We start from the raw sequence: 24,307 nt of genomic DNA, 5'->3' as shown, positions 1-24,307 counted from the left end.
TGTATGCGCAAGCGAGCACGTTGGGTCCTTTAGTGGAACTGACGCATAGCCTATCTATTAGGGGTGTAACAATACATCGATATGGATCGATGTATCGATCAAACGTCTAACGATACGATGCATCGATACCACACATAAAATATCGATGTACGGTACCTTTATTTTGACACACTCCACATCCTCACGTAGCTTTTCTCCGCTGAAATAGACGCCTGACAAGATTGACTGAACCCTTTGTCACAGAAGCCGGTATTTTCCACTATCATCGCGAGTTCATGTTTTACAGCAGAAACAACAAGCCCCGAAAAGTCTGTTTTAGCAAATCACTGCGCAGTATTCAGGTCAGGTGACAAGGCTGCTTGTCACTTTGAAAATACGCGCTAGCTGAGAGGAGTTTCGTCAAGCTGACTAAAAGTGATCGAGGATGGATTTCAGCGAACTTGATGAACCCGTGATATTCGGGGCGTAAAAGTAAAATAAAAGCTGAAACTTTGTCACGGAATATTGCTAAAACAGTACGTTTAGTGGTGAGTGAAAAGCTCTCTGTATTGCGTGTACGTTAATCACAACAACAAAGTTTGACAGGCGTCAATATCAGCTGAGGAGATTAGCGTTACAAAGATTAACCAAGTGTTTTATTATGTATCATAGCAAATACTTGGCTTTGTTTAACTCTGAAACATGAAATGTGGAGTTATCTGCTTTTGCCACACAATATATATATATATATATATATATATATATATATATATATATATATATATACATCCTTTCAATGAACTTTAATATAACAGAAGAGTTCATTTGCAAAAACAGATAACTGCGTTCTTGTTCATTTTCATAAGGCTATCATGTTTTTTTTTAACTTGTAAATGTCCCAATAGGCTTTATGCCCAGCTGCACTACTTCCTGAACTTCAGCCAGCTCCTTGTTTCCTGTCTGACATTATTGGACAAACTGATTAACCCAGGTGTGCCTGGTATTTGTTACTGGTCAGGCACACCTGGATTAATCAGTTTGTCCAATAATGTCAGACAGGAAACAAGGAGCTGGCTGAAGTTCAGGAAGTAGTGCAGCTGGGCATAAAGCCTATTGGGAGAGGGTGTGCAATTTTCAAAGAGTTTAATTAAACATTCATGTTATATATATTTGGATGTATTGTGAGTTAATAAACGTAACCGGTTGTGTACACTTAGCACATAATATCTAAATATCGATTAATCGATCGATATAGCCCTTAATCGAATCGTAGAATTTTTTGAGGTATCGGCAAATATCATATCGCTGGCTGAGAGAATCGATATCGTATCGTATCGTGATTAACTGTCCGATTTACACCCCTACTATCTATAACGGCAGATGAAGGAAAACCATACATCTTCATTATGAATCCTAATCATAGCCTATACAGTGCATGTTCACAATAAAAGTTTAAATAAATAAAATAATGATTTCAACTAAGTTTTACTCGATATAAAGTTAGATTAAATATGCCATTCTCATTAATTGAGTTAAACACTTAAATTAGCCTACATGAAATCATTACTGAGAAATTACAGCATTTTTTATATTCAATAAATATAAATATTTGTAGTGGATGCGATTCTTTTTAACACTTTTCCTGTGGCATGCTGTGTTTTAATGTTTTAACTAGCGATAATTGCTTAAGAGCCACAAAGCGGTATTTATTGTTTACATTCTTCTTGCACTGAAAACACTAAATTTTATCAGTAAGTGGAAATTAGTTATTTTTGCATTTTTCAGAGAAATTTGATTCTTCAGGGTTGAAAAGCAAAGTCAAAGCAATGTCAAGGAATCTGAGGTAGAAGCGTGCGTCCTGAGTGTGTGATTGTCTGCTGGGGCAGGAGAGCATGATTCTACGTCATGCGGTTGGGAGCGCTTCTCTGCCTTTATTGATGTCTCAATATTAATGGGGTAAATGTGGTTAACTAAACAAGCTCTTCATCAAAAATTAAATGACTCAAGAAAACTTACAGAAAAGATGTTTATTCCCATATTCAATGAATTTCATTGATATTTGGGACGTTTCAACATACAGAACTGGACTATGATGATGAGTCACAGATAAATCACCTCGGTTTTTGACCTTTTGAGGTTTAATAATGATAGCATAGATGAAAAAATTAAGTCTTAAATTCTTGAGTGTCTGTTAAAAAAAGAAAAGAAAAAAAACACCACTTCAGCAGCCGATACTTTCACTTAAGCTCTACAACAAACCAATCTCTTGTTTCAGCCAAGGTATCCATGTCACTAAACTCTGCACATTAAAATGGCAGGAGGAATGCCAGAAGACCAGTTTGAAAAGTATGGTGGAAAATGGACTTTTCTTCTCATCTCAAGCTTGGATAGCACTTTTGGTGCTGTAGGCCAGGTAGTAGACCAAAATGCCAATAAGGGCAGCCAAGATCTCTGTGGACACCCAGGGACCACTCCATGCACCCTGCAATTCATATATAGATATATTATGTAAATAAACAAAGAGAGAGACAAATCATGGAAAGTAAACAAGTAGTAGCAAAATTAACCTGTGTGGGGGTATATTTTAGTTAATGCAAGTTTATAGATTGTTCTTAGTTTCATTACAGAAACGGTAGCTGTTGTCAATGAAGATTAGTATGCATACTCACCCTGTGATCCACATTGACAGAGAACAAAGGCTTGATAGAATCAACATCTTCATTGTTTCTCTGAGCCTGAAAGAATTAAAAAATTTCATCAGCGCCATTGAACAGTCTCATCAAGTATGTTAAAGGAATCGTTAATTAACATTGTCATTTACTCCCCCTCATGTTCCAAACTGTGCAATTTACTTTCTTTTGCAGAACAGAAGATATTTTGAAGAATGTTGGTGGTGCCCTATGACTTCCATTGTGTGGACAAAAAAGACATCCTTCAAAATCTTTTAATGTTCCGCAGAAGAAAAAGTCATTCAGATTTGAAATGACATGAAGATAAGTAAATGACAGAAGTTTCATTTTTAAGTGATCTATACCTTAAATCAATCATTCCTTAATTTCACCAACCTTTCTTAGAGTGCTGTAAGACTCCTCGTCAAAGAATTTGACCTGATATGTGCCAGAGCTGGCCTGCTTGTGAGGAACACTCCATGAGACCTGGACAAAGATAAGTGGAACAGTTGGTTACATATGTAGAGGGATCTTACATTTAACTTTAAGGTCTTTTAATGAATCTGTTACAACACTGTCATTCATCTTTGAAACACAAATGGAAATATTTTTGATTAAATATGAGAGATTTCTGTCCATCCACTGAAAGTCTATTTACCTAAAACCCTGACACTTTGAAAAAGTTCATAAGAAATCCATATGAATCGAATGGTTTAATCCAAGTATTTCGAAGAGACACGATTGCTTTATATGATGAACAGATTTAATTGTGCATTTATTCACATATGATCAACAAACGTACATTGAGCTCTCAAATATGGTAAACGGAAGCCCGCGAGAACCAATGAGGTTCATTCTTGTGAATCAGGAAAGTATGGTTGAGCTTCCGTTTAGTATAGAGCGCTTCCAAGCGCTTTAACTACGTTTGCTGATAAACATTTAGGTGTGAATAAAAGCCTAAATTAAATCATCATATAAAGCAATCATGCCTTTACAGAGGCCATGGATTGAATATTTGAATAGATTTTTAGTGGAGGGACAGAATCAGAAATCTCTCAGAGATCATCAAAAAGATCTTCATTCAACGGAAGAGTTATGGGTTTTTGAATGACATGAGGCTGAGTAATGATGACAGAATTTTAGGGATGAACTATGCCTATAAAACCCATGTAACTGTACCTGGTATTTGCCAACATCTTGGCCTCTGGTCACAGGAAACTGTTTGCCATTGACGTCTGCATAGAGGGCAACACTCTAAAACCAAAACACAAGCTGGGTCAGTCCACTTTTCTGTACCAATGACCCGTGCATTTAAGTAACTGTAAAGCACCGTCAGCCCACTCACCTGAGCTCCGTTTGCACACGCCAGACTCAGTTCAACGATGAACACAGTCTCAGAAGAGATGAGCGCGTCTGTGGTCGTGTATGAAGACGGAGAAATGACTGGGTCTGTGCAAGTCTCAGCTGAGGAGAGAAAACCCCGGTCACACGTACAGTCTTTATGAATAACAAGCTACATGCCAAGTTTAGTCGCTGAATGGATTCGAGTAAACGCTAGTTATAAAGATGTATAATGGATTAATGTGATAAAAACGGAATCAATTCGATGTAGCTCGCAACATCTTCTTGTTGTTAGCCTGTTTGATCGATAACGTTAAGCGAATACACGAAAGACTGAAAGCTGAGAATGAATGGTGATGTATATCTAACATTAATTGAAAGAAATGGCAAAGTACCTGCACATAAGCTCAGACATAAAGCCAAAATTGCTGGTATAACTCGAATCATGTTGATCTCCGGGCAGTTGAATCCACCTCTACTCGCTCAAACCTAGGAAAGAGAGCAACACCAGCAGCGTCCACCCAATGAGACACAGACAGACACGTCACCTCAACGGAAGAATGACGTGTATGATATCGAGCGCGCCCTCTGGTGAAAGCCGCCGGTACTGCAGGTCTTTTGTCTAGAACAGTGGCTCACAACCTTACAGTCTATGCTCAAAACCCACAACCAGGGGGCATCAGCAAGACACATCTCATTGGTATTTTATCTACAGTGGCCCAAAAGTATTTGAACACGTAAGAAAATGAATCGTAACCAACAGGACAAAGTGATATTTTGATATTTGATATTTATTGTAATTTTAATGTATTAAAATTAGTGCTGTCAAATTGATCTAACATAAAAGTTTGTTTACATAATATGTGTATATACAGTATATTATTATATTTATATGTATATTATATATATATATATATATATATATCTTTGTGTATATATATATACACTGTATACACACATATTATATATATATATTTTTGTGTGTATGCACACACACAGACATATATACTTAAGACTAATATATAGTATTTTAATCATATTTATACACATTATATAAACACAAACTTTTATGTTAGATGCGATTAATCAATTTGACAGCACTAATTCAAATTTATTGTTTACTGTAATCTAATTCATATGCAATATTTACACTAAGTTAAATAAATATGAAATATATTTAACCTCAAATTTTGTGAAATGTTTTGGTTGTTAAAAATGTTTAATTAAAATAAAACAAATAAATTTCACGTTTGATATTTTAACAATTGCAATGGTAGGATTTTATTAGCAAATATTAAAACATATGCAGTTAAATTGGATTAAACTTCCACAATTAATGTACTATTATTTCAGTAGGAATTTTTAATTGACAGTGCAAATATTAATATTAAAAATCCATAGTAATATAACATTTATTTTTGTATCATAAGGCTCCCTCTGTTTTGAGTCTGTCTTGGCTAGTGCCTTTTTCAGCTCCTACTGCAACTCTTCTTTCTTTTGATGGAGTTTCTCAGCATTCATTTAAAGTGAATAACTGACATTATATCAATTACTGTAGAGTAGATCCTCATTATATTCATACCTTTATTTCAGTAAATCTCTCCATAACAATAGTCTGTACAAAGTTGTTTTTCCCATACTCACTTTGGCTGATAATACACAATATTAACACAGGCGGGCATGAATCCTCAAGAGTGCATACATCTAGAGAAACAAATACCACAGGTATAAAGGAAACATTGTCACTGTCAATGATGTGTGCAGACGTAAAGCAGACAAACATTCACACGTGCAGTACATTACACTATGCTGTCACAGAAAGGCAGTACAGATGAGCTTTTTTTTAAAGAGATACACACACCAAGTGTACAGGAACATAGTGGCAGCTCTATAGCCACGTGATAAAAACATCTGCTAAACATCTGTCTACTTCAAGTCAATCTGCAGCAGGATTAAATGTTCAGAGTCCTCAGACAGTTCTCGTCTTGTCTTTAGCAGGTTCTTGATTTTCTCTTCTCATTTTTTGTTGTTGTGGTTAGAGTTCACTCAGGTGTCATGAAAACACCTGAACATCTCTTCCTACTGGATACAGTCCATGACGTGGATCTGCAGGGTATCCATGTCTGGAGCCTTGTACATACATTTTGGGCAGCGGAAATCAGGCAGCTCGTCCTGGTCATCATCTCTTCTGCGTGCAGATGGCGGCTGGGCTGGGTTGAACATGGCTGCTCCTGGGAAAGGTGCTTCAAAAGCAGACATTTCAAGTTGAGACCCCAAACATGTTCAGGTAAAGTAATACAACAGTATTTAAAGAGATGCTTGTTACATTTACAATGTAGCCAGTACAATGTACATTCAAAATGAAGGAAAGAGTTTAGCACATGAAGAATCTGAATAAGGGGTTTTACCAGTTGGAGGGGGCGGGTGAGGTCGAGGCCTGAAGTTCTCCAAGTGTCTCTGTTGCATCTCCTCAATGCGAGCTCTGTGAAGAGACAACATCCACATGTAACTCTTAGACATTTTCTGTTGAATTTCGTTCTCTTTCACATCTTGAATGTTTAAATTGACTTGGCTTAAAAACAAGTGCAAATGATCAACTTTGTGACCATGCAGCACTGGTCCGAACGGGACAGTGACAGTTCATTCAACTGTCCGGAACGTGTTTCACACTGTAAGGCACACCTGCATCCACCATGTTAAGCACTAGGGCTGCCGCCTCATAGTCGACGAGAAGAATTAGTCGGTTAGTCCCAGAAGAAAAAAACATAGGAATTGGCCAAGTCACGCAGTGACAGATCGCTAACATGGCTGGTCCATGCGGTAATATGTCGGGCAGAAAATCCAAAGTGTGGAAACATTTCGAGAGGTTAAAGAATGACCACAAAAAGGTGATGTGCGACCTCAAACATGACTTATTCAAAACATGCAAGTAGTAGCCTCTCATTAGCCCCTTTACATGACCACTTGCTCTATCGTTAACCTAGATAAATGTACGATATTAGGCGCATATCCAAGGGTTTGTGCAGTGTGGAAGCTATATTAATACCGCACTTGTTTAACTTAACTTCCACGTCCATGCCTCCCCTGTTGTAACATCGTGCAAGGTAAAAAAGAGGATGATATCTAGTGGAGAGGACTAGTAATAAGATATTATGATATTATTACATGCTGCGTAACACGAGAATAAACCTCATTGGTTCTTGCAGAAGCTCAAACGTGCTGCCGTGTAACATGAAAATGAACCTTATTGGTTCTAGAGATGTTCCAATACCCTTTTTCCCTTCCCGATACCTGGACTCAGGGTATCGACCGTTACCGAGTACTGATCCGATACCTGGGTGTGTATCTATACAGCTGCAATTCATACTAGCCCTGTATGAATTGATAGAATTATTTTATGGTGTGCTTCAGACTTATCCCTTAATTAAACATGAACAAATACATACAGTGAACTAGAGTATTTTTATTATCTGACATACATTTCGCAGCAATATTTTATTTATTTTTCTTAAGTGAAAAAGAACTTAAAATGCAGCCACACATCTAATATACTTTAAATTGAAAAAGGTATTTTAAATTTACAATATAACTTTATAAAAAAAAGTGCAACAAATAAATCTAGGAATCTAAAAAAACGATATATGAATAATATAAGAAAATAACCTCTTTATAACTTAAAGTCCAGAAACAATTTTGTTAAATACACGGCATTTCAGTTTTGACAGCGGCTGGTCATCCAGAACAATAAACTCGATAATTTCGTCGGTTATATTTATCGCTCGTTGGCTGTCTTTTGAAAACTTTTCTCTTCGTTTGAATGAAGCTTCCAGAGATGGTTGATTCTGGCGCGCCTCATCCTTCTCTGCCCTTGCCATCGTGTTCTGCGGGGTGACGCGTCTTAAAGCGCTTTATTAAATGTTGAAGCTGCTAATCTTGTGCCACCCCTCGAAACTGCAGTATGGCATATGAGACATGTCGGCGTTTTACTGGTTGGTTGGTCCAGTCTTAACTACTGCCAAACAGCGGATACACTGCTAGCGCGCGCTTTCTTCTTCGCTGCTCTAACCAGTGGTTGCTTGTGGCAACAGCACTTCCTGTGTTGCCACAAGCAACCACTGTTTAGAGCAGCGAAGAACAATTGATCTCCGATTTGCAGCATTAAAGGGATACCTCACCTCCGGAAAGATGAATGTGTATTTAAAATGGGTCATTTATGTAGAAGAAATGTGAAATTATTTTTGAATTTGGAGCTTTCTAGACTGAGAAAAGCCAGAAAATTTATTTTTGGCTTATGTGGATGAAAGACATCAACTCCCAGAATGCACTTGCTTCGTTGCCCTAGGAGGCCACGCCTACCGGTAACAGAGCGCAGTAGTTAAACAACAAGTCTAGGCTACTAGTGAGTCTCAGTGATGAGTCTGCCCAGGATTTCGAGATCACCCAAAATGTCCGGGATTCGGCTTTTGCGTTCTACAGTCGCCATTCATTATGTTTACTGTGGCGAGCAGGACGAGGCCGAGGGCGTGATTACCGATGAGAGACACCTGTGAGACGCACCGGTCTCGTATCTCTAGCGGAGGAGCGGGAATTTTCTTAGCAATGTTAAAACGCACATCAACCGATCACTTGTTTAGCGTTCATGTAAACACTACATTCAGATTCACCAATCAGAATGAATTCAGTTGGATTGAAACAAAAGGTGTGCATGTAAACAATGAATGGTGACTGCAGAAAGCAAAAGCTGAATCCCGGACATTTTGTACGATCTCGACGGGCGGACATGAGGAAAAAGAGGATGAATGGTAACCCCTACTACTCGGAACAGCTCCTTCTACTGGCTGTAGTCTTTAGCTTCTGGCCAAAAAATCCTCCGATGACGCAAAATGACGATTTTTGCGTCATCGGAGGATTTTTTCCAGACAAAAAATACATAAATCTCTCGTCTCAGGGGAATATGAGGGTGTAAAGCATGGTAATTTGAAAATACTACAGGTTTTCTACTAATACAAAGCTTAATTCTAAATCCTGAAGTATCCCTTTAAGCAAAGCTAGCGTGCATAACTAGTTGTTTAAAAAAAAGGGTATCGGATCGGTACATGGGTAGAAGTACTCGCCGATACCGATGCCAGAATTTTTATTGGTATCGGCGGCATTTCCGATACTAGTATCGAAACAACTCTAATTGGTTCTTGCAGAAGCTCAAACGATGCATAACACGAGAATGAACCTCATTGGTTCTTGCAGAAGCTCAAACGATGCATAACACGAGAATGAACCTCATTGGTTCTTGCAGAAGCTCAAACGTGCTGCTTAACACCTCACTGGTTCTTGCAGAAGCTCAAACATGATGCGTAACACGAGAATGAACCTCATTGGTTCTTGCAGAAGCTCAAACGTGCTGCTTAACACCTCACTGGTTCTTGCAGAAGCTCAAACATGATGCATAACACGAGAATGAACCTCATTGGTTCTTGCAGAAGCTCAAACGATGCATAACACGAGAATGAACCTCATTGGTTCTTGCAGAAGCTCAAACGTGCTGCTTAACACCTCACTGGTTCTTGCAGAAGCTCAAACATGATGCATTACACGAGAATGAACCTCATTGGTTCTTGCAGAAGCTCAAGCGTGCTGCGTAACACGAGAACGAACCTTATTGGTTCTCGCACCTCAAGCGAACATGCTTGAGCTTCTGTTTACCATAACTGATGTATGCGTTGATGAATGTTTATATACTAATATAAAAAAAACTAAATTCAATCTGTTAATTATATAAAATGATTGTGTCTCTTCAGGAAATTTGGACTAAACCGCTGGATTCATATGGATTAGTTTTCCGATCTCTTTATGAGCATTTTGAAGCGTGAAAGTGGTAGTTGTGTAGCTCAAAAATATCTCCATTTGTTTTGAAGATGAACAAAAGTCTTACGGGCTTGAAACGACATGAGGCTGAATTTTTGGGAGACCTATGCCTTTAAATCAGTCAATAATCATTATGGTACCCAAATATCAAGAATTGTTCACTGCTTCCATCTCTTTTCATACCGTGACGTTCCCTCTTGCTTGAGTCTGTCTATCTCAACTAGTGCCTTATTTAGCTCCTCCTGCAACTCTTCCTTCTTTTGATTGAGTTTCTCTCTGGCTTCCCTTTCAGCCAGGAAGTCCATCTTAAAGATCTCTGCCTGCAAAAAAGAAAATGTGCGATTGTGTTTGTTACTATATGCAGCATGCATGTTGAACGAGTATTTATAACAAAGACAAAGTAAGTGATTATTTGAATGAGCTGTTCTTTTCACCTGAGCATTCAGCACTGGTATAGTTTCTAATGTAGCTCTCAGCTGCTCCATTTCCTCCTTGAGTTTATCGATGTGATCCTGTTTCAGGGCCAGAGCTTTCTCAGCCTCTGCTAACCTGTTAGCTAGAGTATCTGCCTCTCCACTCTGAAATGGAAATACCACACATACACTTTCCATTAACCACATATAGTGCAAACCATGCACTGACCCATTTGCAAAAGTGCTTACCACAAACATGAAACCGTAACAGTTTTCTAGTTTTGAAGCATTTAAGATTAAGTGATGGGTAAATGACTAATAAGTGTCCACCATAAAGAAAAGAAAAAACTTTTACAAATTGTTTAAAACATTTTTATTTTTAAATATAACATCAATATAAATCTAATTTGTGAGGTAAAATATCATAAATTATTAATAAATATAAATTTAGGCTTATTGACTTTTACACACAATCACGAGGATTTTGTATTTGTTTCATGTTTTTTTCTGTATCTTGGATGCACCAGTGTTGTTATTGTTAACTAAAACTGTTAAAAATCATTAATTGAAAAAGCTCAAATAAAATAAAATATTAGATGAAAAAACTACTAAAACCTAAAAAGATTAGGTTGAAGTGTTAAAACTGAAATAAGAAAAAGCTAAATATAAAATTATTTTAATAAAAAAAACTAATAAAAATGACAAAAGCACCTAAAATTACAAAAATCTAAACTAAAAATGTTATGAAAAGTGAAAACATAACAAAAACTAATTTAAATTATTAATAAATACTTAATATAAGTATTTAAAATACTGAACAGTGTCAAAGGTTTCTATTTACAACATGTTTTTGCAGTGTTGAGCATTGTAGCCAATCACAGACATATCTGTTGAGCATGTGAACGCAATGGCCAATCAAAAGTGTTTAAGTAAGTCAGAATCCGCTCAACAACGCGAATTCTGCACGCTCGCGAATCCACTCATTGTAACCAACAAAGTATAAACACAAAGTCAAAAAGAGATCCATTGCACAGCGTAGACAGCTTCATAACGGGAGTTTCGAAAGAGTGCAGCTTTCATTAGAATGGCAGCAACCTTTATTCACTTTCTGTACATAATATATATTTTTCATGCTGCTAACTAGAGTTTCATAACCAACATAGTAGAGCACAAACAGCAGCTACCTACCCTGTGATTGGCTTGCTTTTCACTTTTAAGTTTGTTGTCGTAATCCTGAAACAGACATGTGTATGCATGCTGGAGCTGGGCCAGCTTCCTCCTAGACGAGGAAGAGCAACAGGAATTGTGGGTTACTGTTACAACTGTAACAATGAAAAAAGGGAAGCTGCTTTTGATAAGGGCCTCTCCATCCAGCTGAACTCACCTCTCCTCCACTATGACGAGCCTCTCGTTCTTCAGTGCAGTTTCTAGGTTCTGTGTCTGCAATAAAAGATTGTCCACTGTCACACTGTGCTGCTTCTTCTGCTGCTCCATGTCTCTCTCTAAAGTCTGCAGGCGTTCTGTCTTCTTGCCCAATCTGGGAGATCAAACAGGTCTTGTACACAGCTGCCGACTCTCATAATCAAACACATGCACAAGGATGAAGAGATTCACTCACTTATCCTCTAATACCCGTCTCTCTGCTTCACTTTTCTCCAGCCAGTTTTGTCGTTCATTCAACTCACCGAGAAGGGACGTGACTTGAGCTCTCAGAGCTTCACTATCCTTTGTCAGCTACAAACACAAAGATGATGATGATCCCTCATCTCAAATTACTGCAAATGCTGCCATAACTCAACACAGAAAGAAGTGGCATTTGCCTGAGGAATCAAATGTTGTATCTTTGCTCATGTACCTGAACAAAGTCCTTCTCTTTCTGTTTGAGAAGAGCCTCAGTTCTGTCTCTCTGAGCAGAATTCTTCTGAAGACAGTCCAGCTTCTCCTGGAGCTCCCTGTACCTACATCCCAGCAAAGACAGACAGACACCGCCGGTCATCTTACTGCAGTTCACCACCGAAAGTACTACCACTTGTATTTGGACACATCAATTCATTCCTTATTATCAGTATTTTCTACATTTGTAAAGTCATGAAAACTAACAAAACAAATAACAGAGTGTGGGGGAAATTTAGTGACTAAATGTTAAACTAATCAAAATCTTATATTTTAGCTTCTTCAAAGAACTTTCCCTTTGCCTAGATGCAAGGACAACATTGAGCTCTCATGTATGCTGGGCCACATTTACTATGTTCACCATTTGGTCCAACTAAAAATCTATCAATAAATAAATAAAACAAATATGTATAATATTACATTTTATTGCTATAATTATGAATAAAACAATATATATATACACACACACACACACTACTGATGAATTGTTTGGGGTTTATGCTTTTGAAAGAAATCTCTTATGTTCACCAAGGCTGCAGTTATTTGATCAAATATATCGTAAAAACAGTCATTTGTGAAACATAACAATTCAAAATAATGTAATTTATCTGCCATAACTCCAGTCTTCAGTGTCACATGATCCTTTAGAAATCATTCTAACATGCTGATTTGCTGCTCAAGAAACATTTCTTCTTATTATTATTGTTTAAAACAGCTGTGCTGCTTAATATTTTTGTAGAAAAATATTTTCTTCTATACATTTCCATCTATAGAAAGATCATATAAATCTTTTGTACCATTATAAATGTCTTTACTTTCACTTTTGATCATTTTTATGCATCCTTGCTGAATAAAAGTTTTACTTTTTTTTCCTTAAAAAACAATCCTCCCGACCCTGAATTAATACTAGTTATGCTAGTCAGTGCATGTCTCATTCCAGTCACAGACAACAATGTTCTTGCAACACGAATGAGGGGGAAGGACACTCATGCACACATACAGTGAGATACGTTTTCCCCTCACCTGCCTTGTGTAGCCTGAAGCTGCTCAGTTAGTTTAGCCAAGTGAGGGCTAAGCACACACGTGAATCGAGACAGAAGACAGAGAAGAGAGATTCCAAACCATTCACATTAAAAGAAAGGAAGCAAAGCACCTTGAGATTTATTACAATCCAATCCAAGCATGCAAAGTTAAAGGAGCATCACTATCACCTGTAGGGAAAGAGAGCAGAGTAAACTGAATATTTGAGAGTACCTTTCTGCAGGAACGGTGAGAGCGCATGTCTGCTGGACTGACTCTTCTGTAACATTCTGATAAAGAGAGGATGAATCAATAGTAGTTCATTAGTTCCTAAACTAAACCAAAGTATGCCAAAATTCTGAACAGTGACCAGTAACAGTGTCCTGTGGTGTGACATTTATATTACTATTCAAAAGTTTGGGTCAGTAAGATGATATTTTTTGTACAGCAAGGATGCATTAAATTGATCAAAAGTGACAGAGAAGACATTTTAAAGGCTACAATTTAAAAAAGATTTCCATTTCAAATAAATGCAGTTCAAAATAACTTTCTATTCATCAGTTAATAGAATTGTATCATGTATCAAATGTATCATGGTTTTATTATGCAGCGGCACAACTGTTTTCAACATTGATAATAATAAGAAATGTTTCTTGAACACCAAATCAGCATATTAGATACTGGAGTAATGGCTGCTGTAAATTCAGCTTTGCCATCACAGGAATAAATTGCATTTTAAAATATATAACTTTAAATTTTAATAATATTTCACGATATATTTATATCTGGACTGTGACGCTATTTTCTTCTGGAAAAAAACTTTTTTGCATTATTTTCCTGTTATCTCTGTAAAGCTGCTTTGAAACAATCTGTATTGTAAATAGCGCTATATAAATAAATGTGACTTGACGATATTGTTATTTTTACTTTAATCAAATAAATGCAGTCTTGGTGAGCATAAGAGACTTTTAAAAATGTTGACCCCAAACTTAACAGTAGCTTCATCTAGTATTGTTTTAAATAACATTTTTGTATAAATATTATACATGCAGTTTTTAATAAGACACTGCAGAACTAACTCCAAATACGCTCCAATGAGCGGTTACACAATGTAAATGACAGAAAAGGGGTTGGACATGTTACTTGTCAACTGACCATATGACACATCTAATTGTAGCAATAAACATGTGGAAATAAAATGCTCTACCTGAGTGAGTTTGGAGTGTAACTGCTCCACCGTGGCAAGGAGATTTACTCGCTCTTTCTCACTCTCTGCTTTTTCCTTCTCCAGCTCCTCATTCCTCTTCCTCAGCACCTTCATCCCTTCCTCCAGCTTCTCTTTGTGGCTTTTCAGCAGTTTCAGAAATTCATTAGAGCCCTCAGCAGGCTTAAGAGTAAAGAGATTTGTAAAGATTAAAGTAAAAATAGGCTATATTAAAAAAACTACATTATTTTTAGCCATGTTTGGACTGTACTTTAACACAGTAAAGAAAAGGAGGACAAACACACCACACCAAAAAGAAGTCAAAGCAGATTGCAGATGTTGCACACACACACAAAAAAAAAACCAATGTTACATTTCACATCTTGAGAATAAGATTTCTGGTAAATTACCAAACTTTGAGGCATTGTGTGTCTGTCAGTGTCTCCTTCAGCTCGGTCTATCAGTACAGCTTCATTTAATACCTGCGCGATGAAACAAAAACGGGATGTTCATTTTATTTCAATGAACTGAGAACTTTCTGCAAGTTCCTTATGACAGAGGATTAACAAAAGAACCTACTTCTGGTGAGTCCATGAGGGCATTCTTGTTTGCATTGGTGCACTTCAGCTCTTGGTCCTGAGTTCCAGTCTCTTTAGAGATGCCGACACATGGACCGATGCTGTGGTTGAGCTGTCCTAACAGGCTCTGGTTTTCCTGCGCCAGCCGCTGCACTAAAGATCTGGCCTCACGAAATCTACAGCTCAGGAACTCTCGCTCCTCCCGCGACCTCCTCTGCCACCCCTCCATCTCTTCACATCTCTCTTTGAGGGCATCATTGCTTCGCTTCAGAGCCTCTGTGGAACGATTACAGTTGTTTATGCATTGTATTCAATAGGCAATGAGTCTGGCATAGATCTCATCGTCTCACCTCGTAGCTGATGATTATCTGTTATGAGCCTATGGACCACTTCATTTCCCGCTAATTCAGGAGGGACCCTCAGAGACCCCTGTGAACTGGCCATCAGTGACCCTTGACCTCCAGCACCCACAGTCTCCTCTCCAGTCAGCTCCCACTGCAGAGTGCAACCACCTGACGGCTGCGGCTGGACCATGATCCTGAGAGAGAGAGAGAGAGAGAGAGAGAGAGAGAGAGAGAGAGAGAGAGAGAGAGAGAGAGAGAGAGAGAGAGAGAGAGAGAGAGAGAGAGGACAAGCCAATAATAAACATCGGCAGCTCTGAATCACCATTACCTTTCCAGTTGTTTATGATTCATGGCTAAAGATATTAAATATCAGTTTATATTTATTTATTTTAAATGATCTTTTAACGCCATGTCAGCAGCAATCAATAAAGGGAATAAACAATACAATTAACAAAATAACTATTTAAGATGATTCTTTTTCCAGGTGGTTTTTTTTTTAAATACATCAGTCAAACATATCTTTGAGTAAAAATGTTTGTCTTTTTGTACTACATTAACAATTGTGCAGTACAGTGAAATATGTTTAACAGTTTGACATGGAAGGCATGATGGTGGTTCTTCACCTTTCAATAAATTACCATGTGTACGTGTTAAATGAACGGAACAGCACCTAGAAAAACAACTTTATCATAACTACATTTGAAATTCAACTTTGGTCATGAATATTCATTATTATTCGTCTTTGTGTCAAAATGATCGCAAATTTATTTTAATCTGTTTTGGGCTATAAAATGTTCCACTGCTCATTTGAGAGTGAATGATTAAAGTTAACTATTCATATTATTGATTTATATATAATCAATAAAAGTTAATAAAAATACAGTTAATCCAAATATAACTGTTCATTGTTAGTTCATATTAGAGCAGATCTATTTAATATTAACAGATATAACTTTTAATCCTAATGTATTAGTAAATCAAATAAATAAATAAATAGCTTTGTTAAATATTTGTTATTGTTAGTTCATATCCTAATGTAGTTAACTAAAATAAAACTATTGTAACAATAACAATAATATTTATAAGAGTTTTGTTTTTTTCAATGTTATTAATTTCAGACTTTTTCAGTGCTGGAAATGACACATTTAACATTCCCTGATATTTCATGGTTTAGTTACAGTTAGGTACAGTTTATTCATGCACAATTAAATGGTAATGGTTTTAACAAACTTAAATGTAAATTATCTTACAATCTCACATCTAATGTAAAGTGTAACAGTTAATGGATGAATTTCGGTTTCACTTTACAACAAATGCTAAAACAGCTCATTAAATTAGGCTATTCACTGACACTTCTGCCCTTAAAAACGCCAAATCTAAAATAAAATAATCACTCTAAATCATATTGAAATTAAGAAAAACAGTCATCTCATGATTCCTTTCCCAAAAAGAAAGATAATTTCACTGTTTCTCATTGCGGTGTTCACGCTGAAGACAAACACATAGCTTAAAGACGCTGTTGAGTCTTATATTGACCTCATATTTAGTTCTTATCGACAGGTTTATTTTAAACAACTTCTCACGTCTTCTGAAAGGCGAGACTCAATGTTTTGTTTACAGGCTCGTTACAGACGCGTTCAGCTAACGAACTAGCATCAGTGCATTTAAACCCTAAAACATGCAAAACCACATAGCAACACAATTCTGACTCATTATATACACATACATTATCTGATAAATATATCGTAGGATGTAATAGGAAGGTAATTCTTACCTTATTTAAGCCGTTTACAGTATATAAGTCTACCGCTAACACTGATCCACTGCCTGTCGGTCTTCCGCCAAAGAAACACGGCCCTGTTTATAGTCAACCGCAGACGGTCAGGTCGACCAACATCTTCAACCTCACCGAGCTGGAAAATCAGAATCGAGCCTGATATAGTAAATCAGATGAAAACATCCAGAAAAGCTCAGACAGGTGCAGACTGTCGAGGAATTCCCCCGCGATACTTCCGCGCTTCATCACACTGTGCACTGCTTCCGGGTAGAGGAATTATGGGAAGACAAATGACAGTAAAAAGTCACATGAGACTTCTTCACCAGAGGCGTTTTTGTTATTAATGAGGTTTTAAACCTTTTTTTATGTCTTCAGGTCATTTTTAAAATGTTTTTTTGGTAAAGAATACACAATAACAACAACAACAATAATAATAATTATTATTAGGCTATTATTATTACATTTCTAATAGGCTAATAATAAGGATCTGTATTTGTGCCATTACATTTATGCAAAGTTCTTTTGCAATCAAAATGATCACAAAATTATTATCTCTGTTTTGGGCTATAAAATGATCCAGTCCTTAACACAATCCACTACAGCACTTTCACCTGTTGTGCGGAAACAAATTGTAATAGGATAGATGTGCTGCAATTGAAGTGAAAAGTAGGCCAATATTGACTGTTCTTGTCATAATGAAGATTGTTGAATAGGTGTTCTTTTCTTTTACGAAAACCATTATACAAACGTTTTTAGTTTGACCTCACAAATACAAGAAAACGAAATAAAAAGTTTTTAATACTTTTGACTTGCATATTCACATAATAAAAATGTTATTGAAAACTTGATAAATAAGACAACTCGAATGTACAAATGTAAGTGGTTGTTTTATTCAAATACATGTATGATAACCATCGAAATAGACATCTGCTTCATAGATAATACATGACAATTACACATATCAAACAGAAAAATATAAACAGAACAGACTATATGAAAAATGAAGTTATTGATATTTTGTGTGAGGCTCTTTTTTGTATTATGCTTAGAAAGATACAAAATATCTTCTGGCATGCAAAAATGTTATTACATTAAGATAATTTAAAACGATTATTATTATATAATTAAAAATCTACAGGCTATAATAGCATGTAATCCTCTTCTTTAAATTGTTTTTGAATACATGCTTTATTTTGTAACTTCAAAAGAGCAACAACAAAAAAAATCCATTCAGGGATTCCAAGGATTCATGTTTTGTCGTTTTAATTTAGACTCGGAAAGCAGTTTAACAAGCTTCCTCAAATTCCTCCTTAATTGTGTTTCATCACTCTTTGGAGACCGTCACATATATGCCACTGCAACAGCGAGCCACAGATGTGCAGAATGGAGTGATGAAGATATTAACTACACTTATCCACAGTGACCTCACACAGGGCAGGCAGGTATGACACACCTGAATACAGGGCATCACACACCTATGACAAGAAGAAGAAAATAGAAGCAGTGACAATATTTTTGATATTCACCCAAAAATGAAAATTCTGTCATCATTTACTCACCCTCATGTTGTTCCAAACCTATGAGTTTCGTTCTTCTGTTGAACACAAAAGAAGAAGTTTTTCTTTTTCAATACTAGTCAATGGCTATCTTTAACTGTCTGGCTCCAGACCTTCAAAACTTCTTCTTTTGTGTTCAACAGAAGAACTATACAGGTTTGGAACAACATGAGGGTGAGTAAATGATGACAGAATATTCATTTTTGGGTAAATATCCCTTTAAAAAACTTTACTTTAAATCATATATATATATATATATATATATATATATTTTTTTTTTTTTTTTTTTTTTTTTTTAAAGAGCCTACCAGATGTGCATACAGGCCAGCAGGGCAAGGAGGCAGCCGCAGAGGCAGGAGAGGGGAACCGCACACAGCGCAGTCAGGCAGCGGTACACCCACAGCCGCGTGGACTCGAAGGCGATCCCGCTGTACACCCACACGCGGTCGTAGCTGTGTGTGGGCGCGGGCTCTGCCAAAACGTCGCTAAACTCTACCTGATGGTGTCACAATGAACAGAAAGTTACGTGAATTTTATTCCTGGTTATTCTTATTTAATGTAGGCTACTGTAAAACATCCTGAATGTCCATCCTCAGGATGAGAAGTGACGTTGCGTTCACCTTCAAGTGTTTGTTGACGCCACAGGGATCCCTGATCTCAACATGAGCGAGGGAAGGGGTGGAGGAGAATTGTGGTGGAGGACGCGGAGACGGCTGGATCTTCTTCACATCATAGTCTTCTTCTTCATCATCTTCATCATCATCATCATCAATATTACACTCCACCAAATACTCGTCTCGCATCATATTGACTGCAAAGCAGATCACACCCTTGACCCTTTGTTTGAGTGAAATTTCAACAAACATTTCAGCAAACAGTACAGTGCCGAGTAAATTATTTTCATGATTTATCACATTTTTTACTTTTGTCAAATCAACTTAGATAATTTATGTGGTTCAGATGACATGATATTTTGAGTTTCTGTTGATTAAACCAATCTCAATTCTATTAACTAAATTTTTTAATTTCAATGAACTTACATTTTTAAGTCACACAGGTTGCTTAAAGTTAAACCAGCAATAATTTTTTTACAGTGTATATGAATAGATCAGGTTTTTAGCATGGGTTAAACATGTTAAATTAAACATTTTAGTTCATAAACTACACAAACTACAGTGGTTCTGAGAGTGTTTGACTGCAGGGCCCCGGTTGTCAAAGACATTATTTGAAGACCCATAAGATATCTAAGATGATGACAAAGCTGCTCAAACTTTTTATTCACATAAACTACTAGTAGTAGCATCATATTAAAATAACTATAAATAATTAAAATAATTAAATCTAACAATCCCGATAACTGCTCCTTTTTTATTACCATTGAATTTGCATAACTTTTCTAGTTTATACACAGGTTTTTTTTTTATAGCCTACATTATTTTTTCACAAATAACCATTTCTACGCAATATGATAGAGCTTGTGTATAGGCCTACATGCATGTATAAAAAATTATTTTATTAACTCCAAGACTTTTCCAGGTCTAGAAATCACACTTTTAAAATCCCCTTACACTCTATGTCCAGGTTAACCAAAATAATGAGAACCAACTGCGTTCCCAGCATGTTGTAATTTCGAGATGACAACACGTGACGTTCGACTCGGAGCTGTTCAAGTCCTCAGAACTAGGAAGTATGCGTTTCTATGGCAACACTATTAAGCCCTAAATTAATCTGCAGCGGTTAGTTGGTACAAGTAGCTCACAGAAAATTCCCAGCTTACAAGTACAAGCTCTGGAAGTTGAAGTCTTGTAATTACGTGTAATTACTACATTTTAAATCATTTTGAGCCATCTTGCACTCCTCTTGGAAGTGTGCTGAGGCCCCGTTTGACAACCACTAAATTAGGCAACATGTGACAAATACAAACCCAAGCCAGACAAGACACACCCTGACAACTCTTGCTTAATACATATACTCATTACGCATCATACTGTCATACATGCTTGTCTGACTGAGAAGCGATGACATGAACCCACCAGTACTGTATGGCATATGAGCATAGATGACAAAATGGGACATTTCATTAATCAATTTGAAAAGAATGTGTAGAAAAAAAGATTTGACATAGGCCTACATGCATTGCATTTTAAATGGAATATAAATGGGATGCAAAATATATATTTTTTAGCAATTTTTAATATTTATCACTTACCCTTTTCAATATTCAGTCCTGGTCCAAAAATAAACTCTAGTTGTCAGTAGTTTATGACTATTTTGATCGGTCAGACAGACACTGCAAATCTTCATAAACTGTCTCGTCATCCACATCAGATGAATATATGGCCTATATCATTCTGTTGGACATCAGAAGGAATGGAGCGGAGCGTTTTACAGTAAGGCAGCGTGACCTCACTCTCTCTGCCTTGTGTTCTTTGCCATAGTCTAGTTTGTGGAAGTGTGTGTACCCAGTGAAGAATTAGTAGGCTGAGCGTAGAGTTATTTTGGGGAGAGGAATGGAGAGGGCACCACTAATCAGGTTACCGGACAGGCTAACCCTCTTCGCTCACAGACAGTTTCCTCTCATACTAGCTAATTTTAAGCCTAGATCTTTTCTTTTTTTCTTTTAGGAAACATACAGTGGCCCTAAAAATATATTTGGACAGTTAAGAGACACTTAAAAATGGGTTACACTTTATTTTAAGGTGTCATTGTTACAGTGTAATTATATATTGAAGTACTGAGTAATATTAAGCAACTACATGTACTTACTATAGGGTTAGGGTAGGATTAGGGTTTGGTTGAGGGTTAGTTGCATGTAATTATGCATCATTTACTGTTAATACTATGGTAAGTACATGTAACATATGTAACAAGGACACTGAAAATAAAGTGTTACCTAAAATGTATGTCATTGTATTACACAGTGTAAAACTAAAAGCAAAACTAGTAACACTTTTCTATAAGTTTCCATATGTCAACATCAATTAACTTCATTAGTTAACATAAACAATGAAAATACTTCTAAAGCATCTATTAATCTTGGTTAATGTTAATTCCAACATTTAGGCCTACTACATTATTAAAATCAAAAGTTGTATCTATTAATATTATTTAATTAATTTTGGCTAACATGAAATATTTAAATAAAGATAGAAAAATACTGTAACAAATGTATTGCTCAACTAATAAAAATAGTTTTCATTGAAATAAAGCTGAAATAAAATCAAATATGAAAATAAGAAATTTAAAACAGATCAAATACAGGTTTAAGTTAAAGTACTAAAATATCTTAATATGAAATAAAAATAGAATAAAGCTAAATAGAAATACCAACTCAAAAAAACACAACACATACTATTTAAACTTAAAATAAAATGAAAACTGAATATATATATAAAAAAAAATCTAGTTTAATGTATTAATAAATTATAAAAGTTATATAACATTTTAAGAGTAATTATTCTGAATGAAATATTTGACAAGTCGGCAGTATTTTAGAATCTATAATTTATTTTGATAATATTGTAATCCACATATCAATGATGACATCATCTACCAGAGACACACACTGCTAAGGGGAAGGTATGGGTGACGGGGTGGAAGTCGAGGGAGACCAGTAACCAGAGGCATTAATATGTGCAGCGAAAAGGAAGTGAGTGCCATTGTACTTCCTGTGACTACATGTGCCTTTTCACAGTTTGTTCTTTTCTCCAGTCACTTCTCTGTTGGACAGTTCCTGAGCTGCTTTGTGGCACTTATCTTCACAGTTGTCTTTTTCACATGGAGCCGGCGGGATAAAAAAAGGCTACAGAGCTGTGCTTATTTTGGCCGTCCCACCTGTTCCCACGAAAGACCATCCCAGCACATTGCATGCATATGTGCTGGTTCCTTTACGACAGAATGCTTTTCAAACAATAATCCATTGTAATGCAAATAAATGTAAAAATAGTAATGCAATTAAATGTAAAAAAAACTAAAACTAAAAAAAAAAAAACATTAAATAGCAAATGATACAAAAAAAACCCCAGAAATTAATCATCTAAAAATAAAACACTGGAGCATTTTAATATTCATCATGTTGTACCTAGAACTACTTGAGCTACGCATAATATCAAAAAGCAACAAAAAAACACTTAAAACTGAATAAGAAAAACTCCAATAATGAAGTAGATCTCTTGGTTCGCAAACATCTGAGTGGCCTTCATAAATCTCTTGCTACATTCAGAGTGACACGTCTATATTTAAAATTACAGTGTGGACTCTGTCTGTCATGGACATCATTCCCACAATTCACTTGCCGATCAGAATCTATGTGCCTTGAGGGACTCCATGGTGCTCCATGAATACATCATCAGCAGATAGTTATGTTTTTCCAAAAGAACACAGCCAACACTACAGTCAAAAACGTCAGACACATTGGACATCACTGCGGTGAATGATTAGAGTAGGAAATTCTTGACCGAGGACCAGATTAACTGTTATCAAAGCTAGTAAAACACAAATACAACCAATATTAGGATCAATGACTTGGTCTCACACGAATAGTTAATAAGGCGTAAAGAGTACCATATACTGTATGTCTGGAAAAATATATTCATATCTGTGATGAGTTTGCTCTTCCCCCAACACTCATACTCAGATTCACTCATATATCATCCCTTCCTCTCCCTCAGTCCTGCTGGTCTTGGGGTTTGAAGAGACCTCTGCTGCGCAGGCCGAAGCCTCCCTTCTTCACTGGAGGTCGAGCAGCAGCGGAGGCAACCGACGGGACAGATGCAGGGGGAGAGGAGGGGGGAGCGCTCGAACCCGAGACTTCCAGAGGAGGTTGACGAGACAGCAGCTCCCTAAACACAGAGTTCATCTGGCGACTGACCTCCTATGAGGAAGAGAGAATCGGTCATTAAAACATTAGGATTGTTATATGGGTTTCCATGTTCATAGAATCTAAAAGCCTGAGAACGACTGATTTAAATCTAAGGCCCCCATTGTCCAAGTAATTTACAAAGGTAGGATATTTCTGGTACTTCTGCTGTAATGACAAAGCTGCTTGTTTTTAAACCCGTTTTATTTACAGTGGAAATATATTAAAATAGTTAACAACTAAATCCACGATTCTAGTTTCAAAAACCTTTTGTATTAGTTCATGGGGGATTTTTACAATTTCTCAGCAATTTCTACCTGATAAAATATATGTTAGCTTATCATAAATAAAAATCTTTTTGTGAAATGTCAGTCAGTATGAGAATCAGACCTTGTCGATATGTACCGTCTGTCTGTCTGCTGCTCCTCCTACTGGCCTCAGACTGTCCAAAGTGTGTCTGCGCTCTTGATGACTGAAAAGAAAAAAAAAGGCATATTGAAGGGAACATTTTCAATGACTTATTATAACAACATACACTACCATTCAAAAGTTTGGGATCGGTCTCTTATGCTCAAACCAAGGCTACAATTATTTGATCAAAAAGTACAGGAAAACAGTAATATTGTGGAATAGTTTTACAATTTAAAGTAACCGTTTTCTATTTTAATATTTTATTATATATTACTGTGACGCAAAGCTGAATCATTTCTCCAGTCTTCAGTATCACACGATTCTTCAGAAATCATTCTAATTTGCAGCTTAATGCCCGGTACACATTGTACGGTGTTGGGCTGTTCCAGACGAAAGATGACC

The 24,307-nt window shown here is 36.6% G+C and overlaps 4 protein-coding genes across 8 annotated transcripts in view; all 4 read right to left on the bottom strand.

The window, feature by feature from the left end:
• Positions 1-1,991: 1,991 nt before the first annotated feature.
• Positions 1,992-4,555, bottom strand: ssr4 (signal sequence receptor, delta). Its single transcript, XM_056246380.1, has 6 exons — positions 4,385-4,555; positions 3,994-4,112; positions 3,828-3,902; positions 3,045-3,134; positions 2,649-2,714; positions 1,992-2,461 (listed from the first exon to the last, which is right to left on the bottom strand). Exons 1-6 carry the CDS (start codon positions 4,434-4,436, stop codon positions 2,357-2,359), a joined length of 507 nt encoding a protein of 168 aa, XP_056102355.1. The 5' UTR covers positions 4,437-4,555; the 3' UTR covers positions 1,992-2,356.
• Positions 4,556-5,558: 1,003 nt separating this feature from the next.
• ikbkg (inhibitor of nuclear factor kappa B kinase regulatory subunit gamma) lies at positions 5,559-17,356 on the bottom strand. Of its 2 annotated transcripts, XM_056246423.1 has the most exons (15): positions 17,078-17,356; positions 15,310-15,497; positions 14,961-15,235; positions 14,792-14,863; positions 14,385-14,564; positions 13,412-13,467; positions 13,181-13,228; positions 12,120-12,222; positions 11,883-11,998; positions 11,649-11,801; positions 11,453-11,543; positions 10,286-10,429; positions 10,035-10,171; positions 6,398-6,471; positions 5,559-6,232 (listed from the first exon to the last, which is right to left on the bottom strand). In XM_056246423.1, the coding sequence occupies exons 2-15, from the start codon at positions 15,491-15,493 to the stop codon at positions 6,069-6,071; spliced, it is 1,797 nt and encodes a 598-aa protein (XP_056102398.1). In that variant the 5' UTR covers positions 15,494-15,497; positions 17,078-17,356; the 3' UTR covers positions 5,559-6,068. The 2 variants fall into 2 exon arrangements, with proteins under 2 accessions (XP_056102398.1, XP_056102399.1); XM_056246424.1 differs by lacking the exon at positions 13,181-13,228.
• Positions 17,357-17,948: 592 nt separating this feature from the next.
• On the bottom strand, positions 17,949-21,477 carry cav4b (caveolin 4b). The gene is made up of 4 exons (XM_056246379.1): positions 20,846-21,477; positions 19,257-19,447; positions 18,945-19,132; positions 17,949-18,555 (listed from the first exon to the last, which is right to left on the bottom strand). Exons 2-4 carry the CDS (start codon positions 19,440-19,442, stop codon positions 18,405-18,407), a joined length of 525 nt encoding a protein of 174 aa, XP_056102354.1. The 5' UTR covers positions 19,443-19,447; positions 20,846-21,477; the 3' UTR covers positions 17,949-18,404.
• Positions 21,478-22,123: 646 nt separating this feature from the next.
• Positions 22,124-24,307, bottom strand: part of arhgap4b (Rho GTPase activating protein 4b) — a 33,896-nt gene continuing 31,712 nt past the window's right edge. For 3 of the 4 annotated variants that reach the window (XM_056246421.1, XM_056246419.1, XM_056246422.1), the window contains exons 23-24: positions 23,885-23,966; positions 22,124-23,509 (exon numbers count right to left, since the gene is read on the bottom strand). In XM_056246421.1, coding sequence (XP_056102396.1) covers positions 23,303-23,509; positions 23,885-23,966 — 289 coding nt within the window. In that variant the 3' untranslated portion in view covers positions 22,124-23,302. The remainder of the gene's footprint in view (positions 23,510-23,884; positions 23,967-24,307) is intronic. The other variant, XM_056246420.1, reaches the window with a different exon arrangement.

This window comes from Rhinichthys klamathensis, unplaced genomic scaffold (assembly GCF_029890125.1).
Source record: "Rhinichthys klamathensis goyatoka isolate OS25496 unplaced genomic scaffold, OSU_Roscu_1.1 h1tg000037l_1, whole genome shotgun sequence".
Taxonomy (NCBI): Eukaryota; Metazoa; Chordata; class Actinopteri; order Cypriniformes; family Leuciscidae; genus Rhinichthys; species Rhinichthys klamathensis.
The sequence above is the reverse complement of the archived record's forward strand: the minus strand, read 5'-3'. Positions and strand labels throughout refer to the sequence as shown.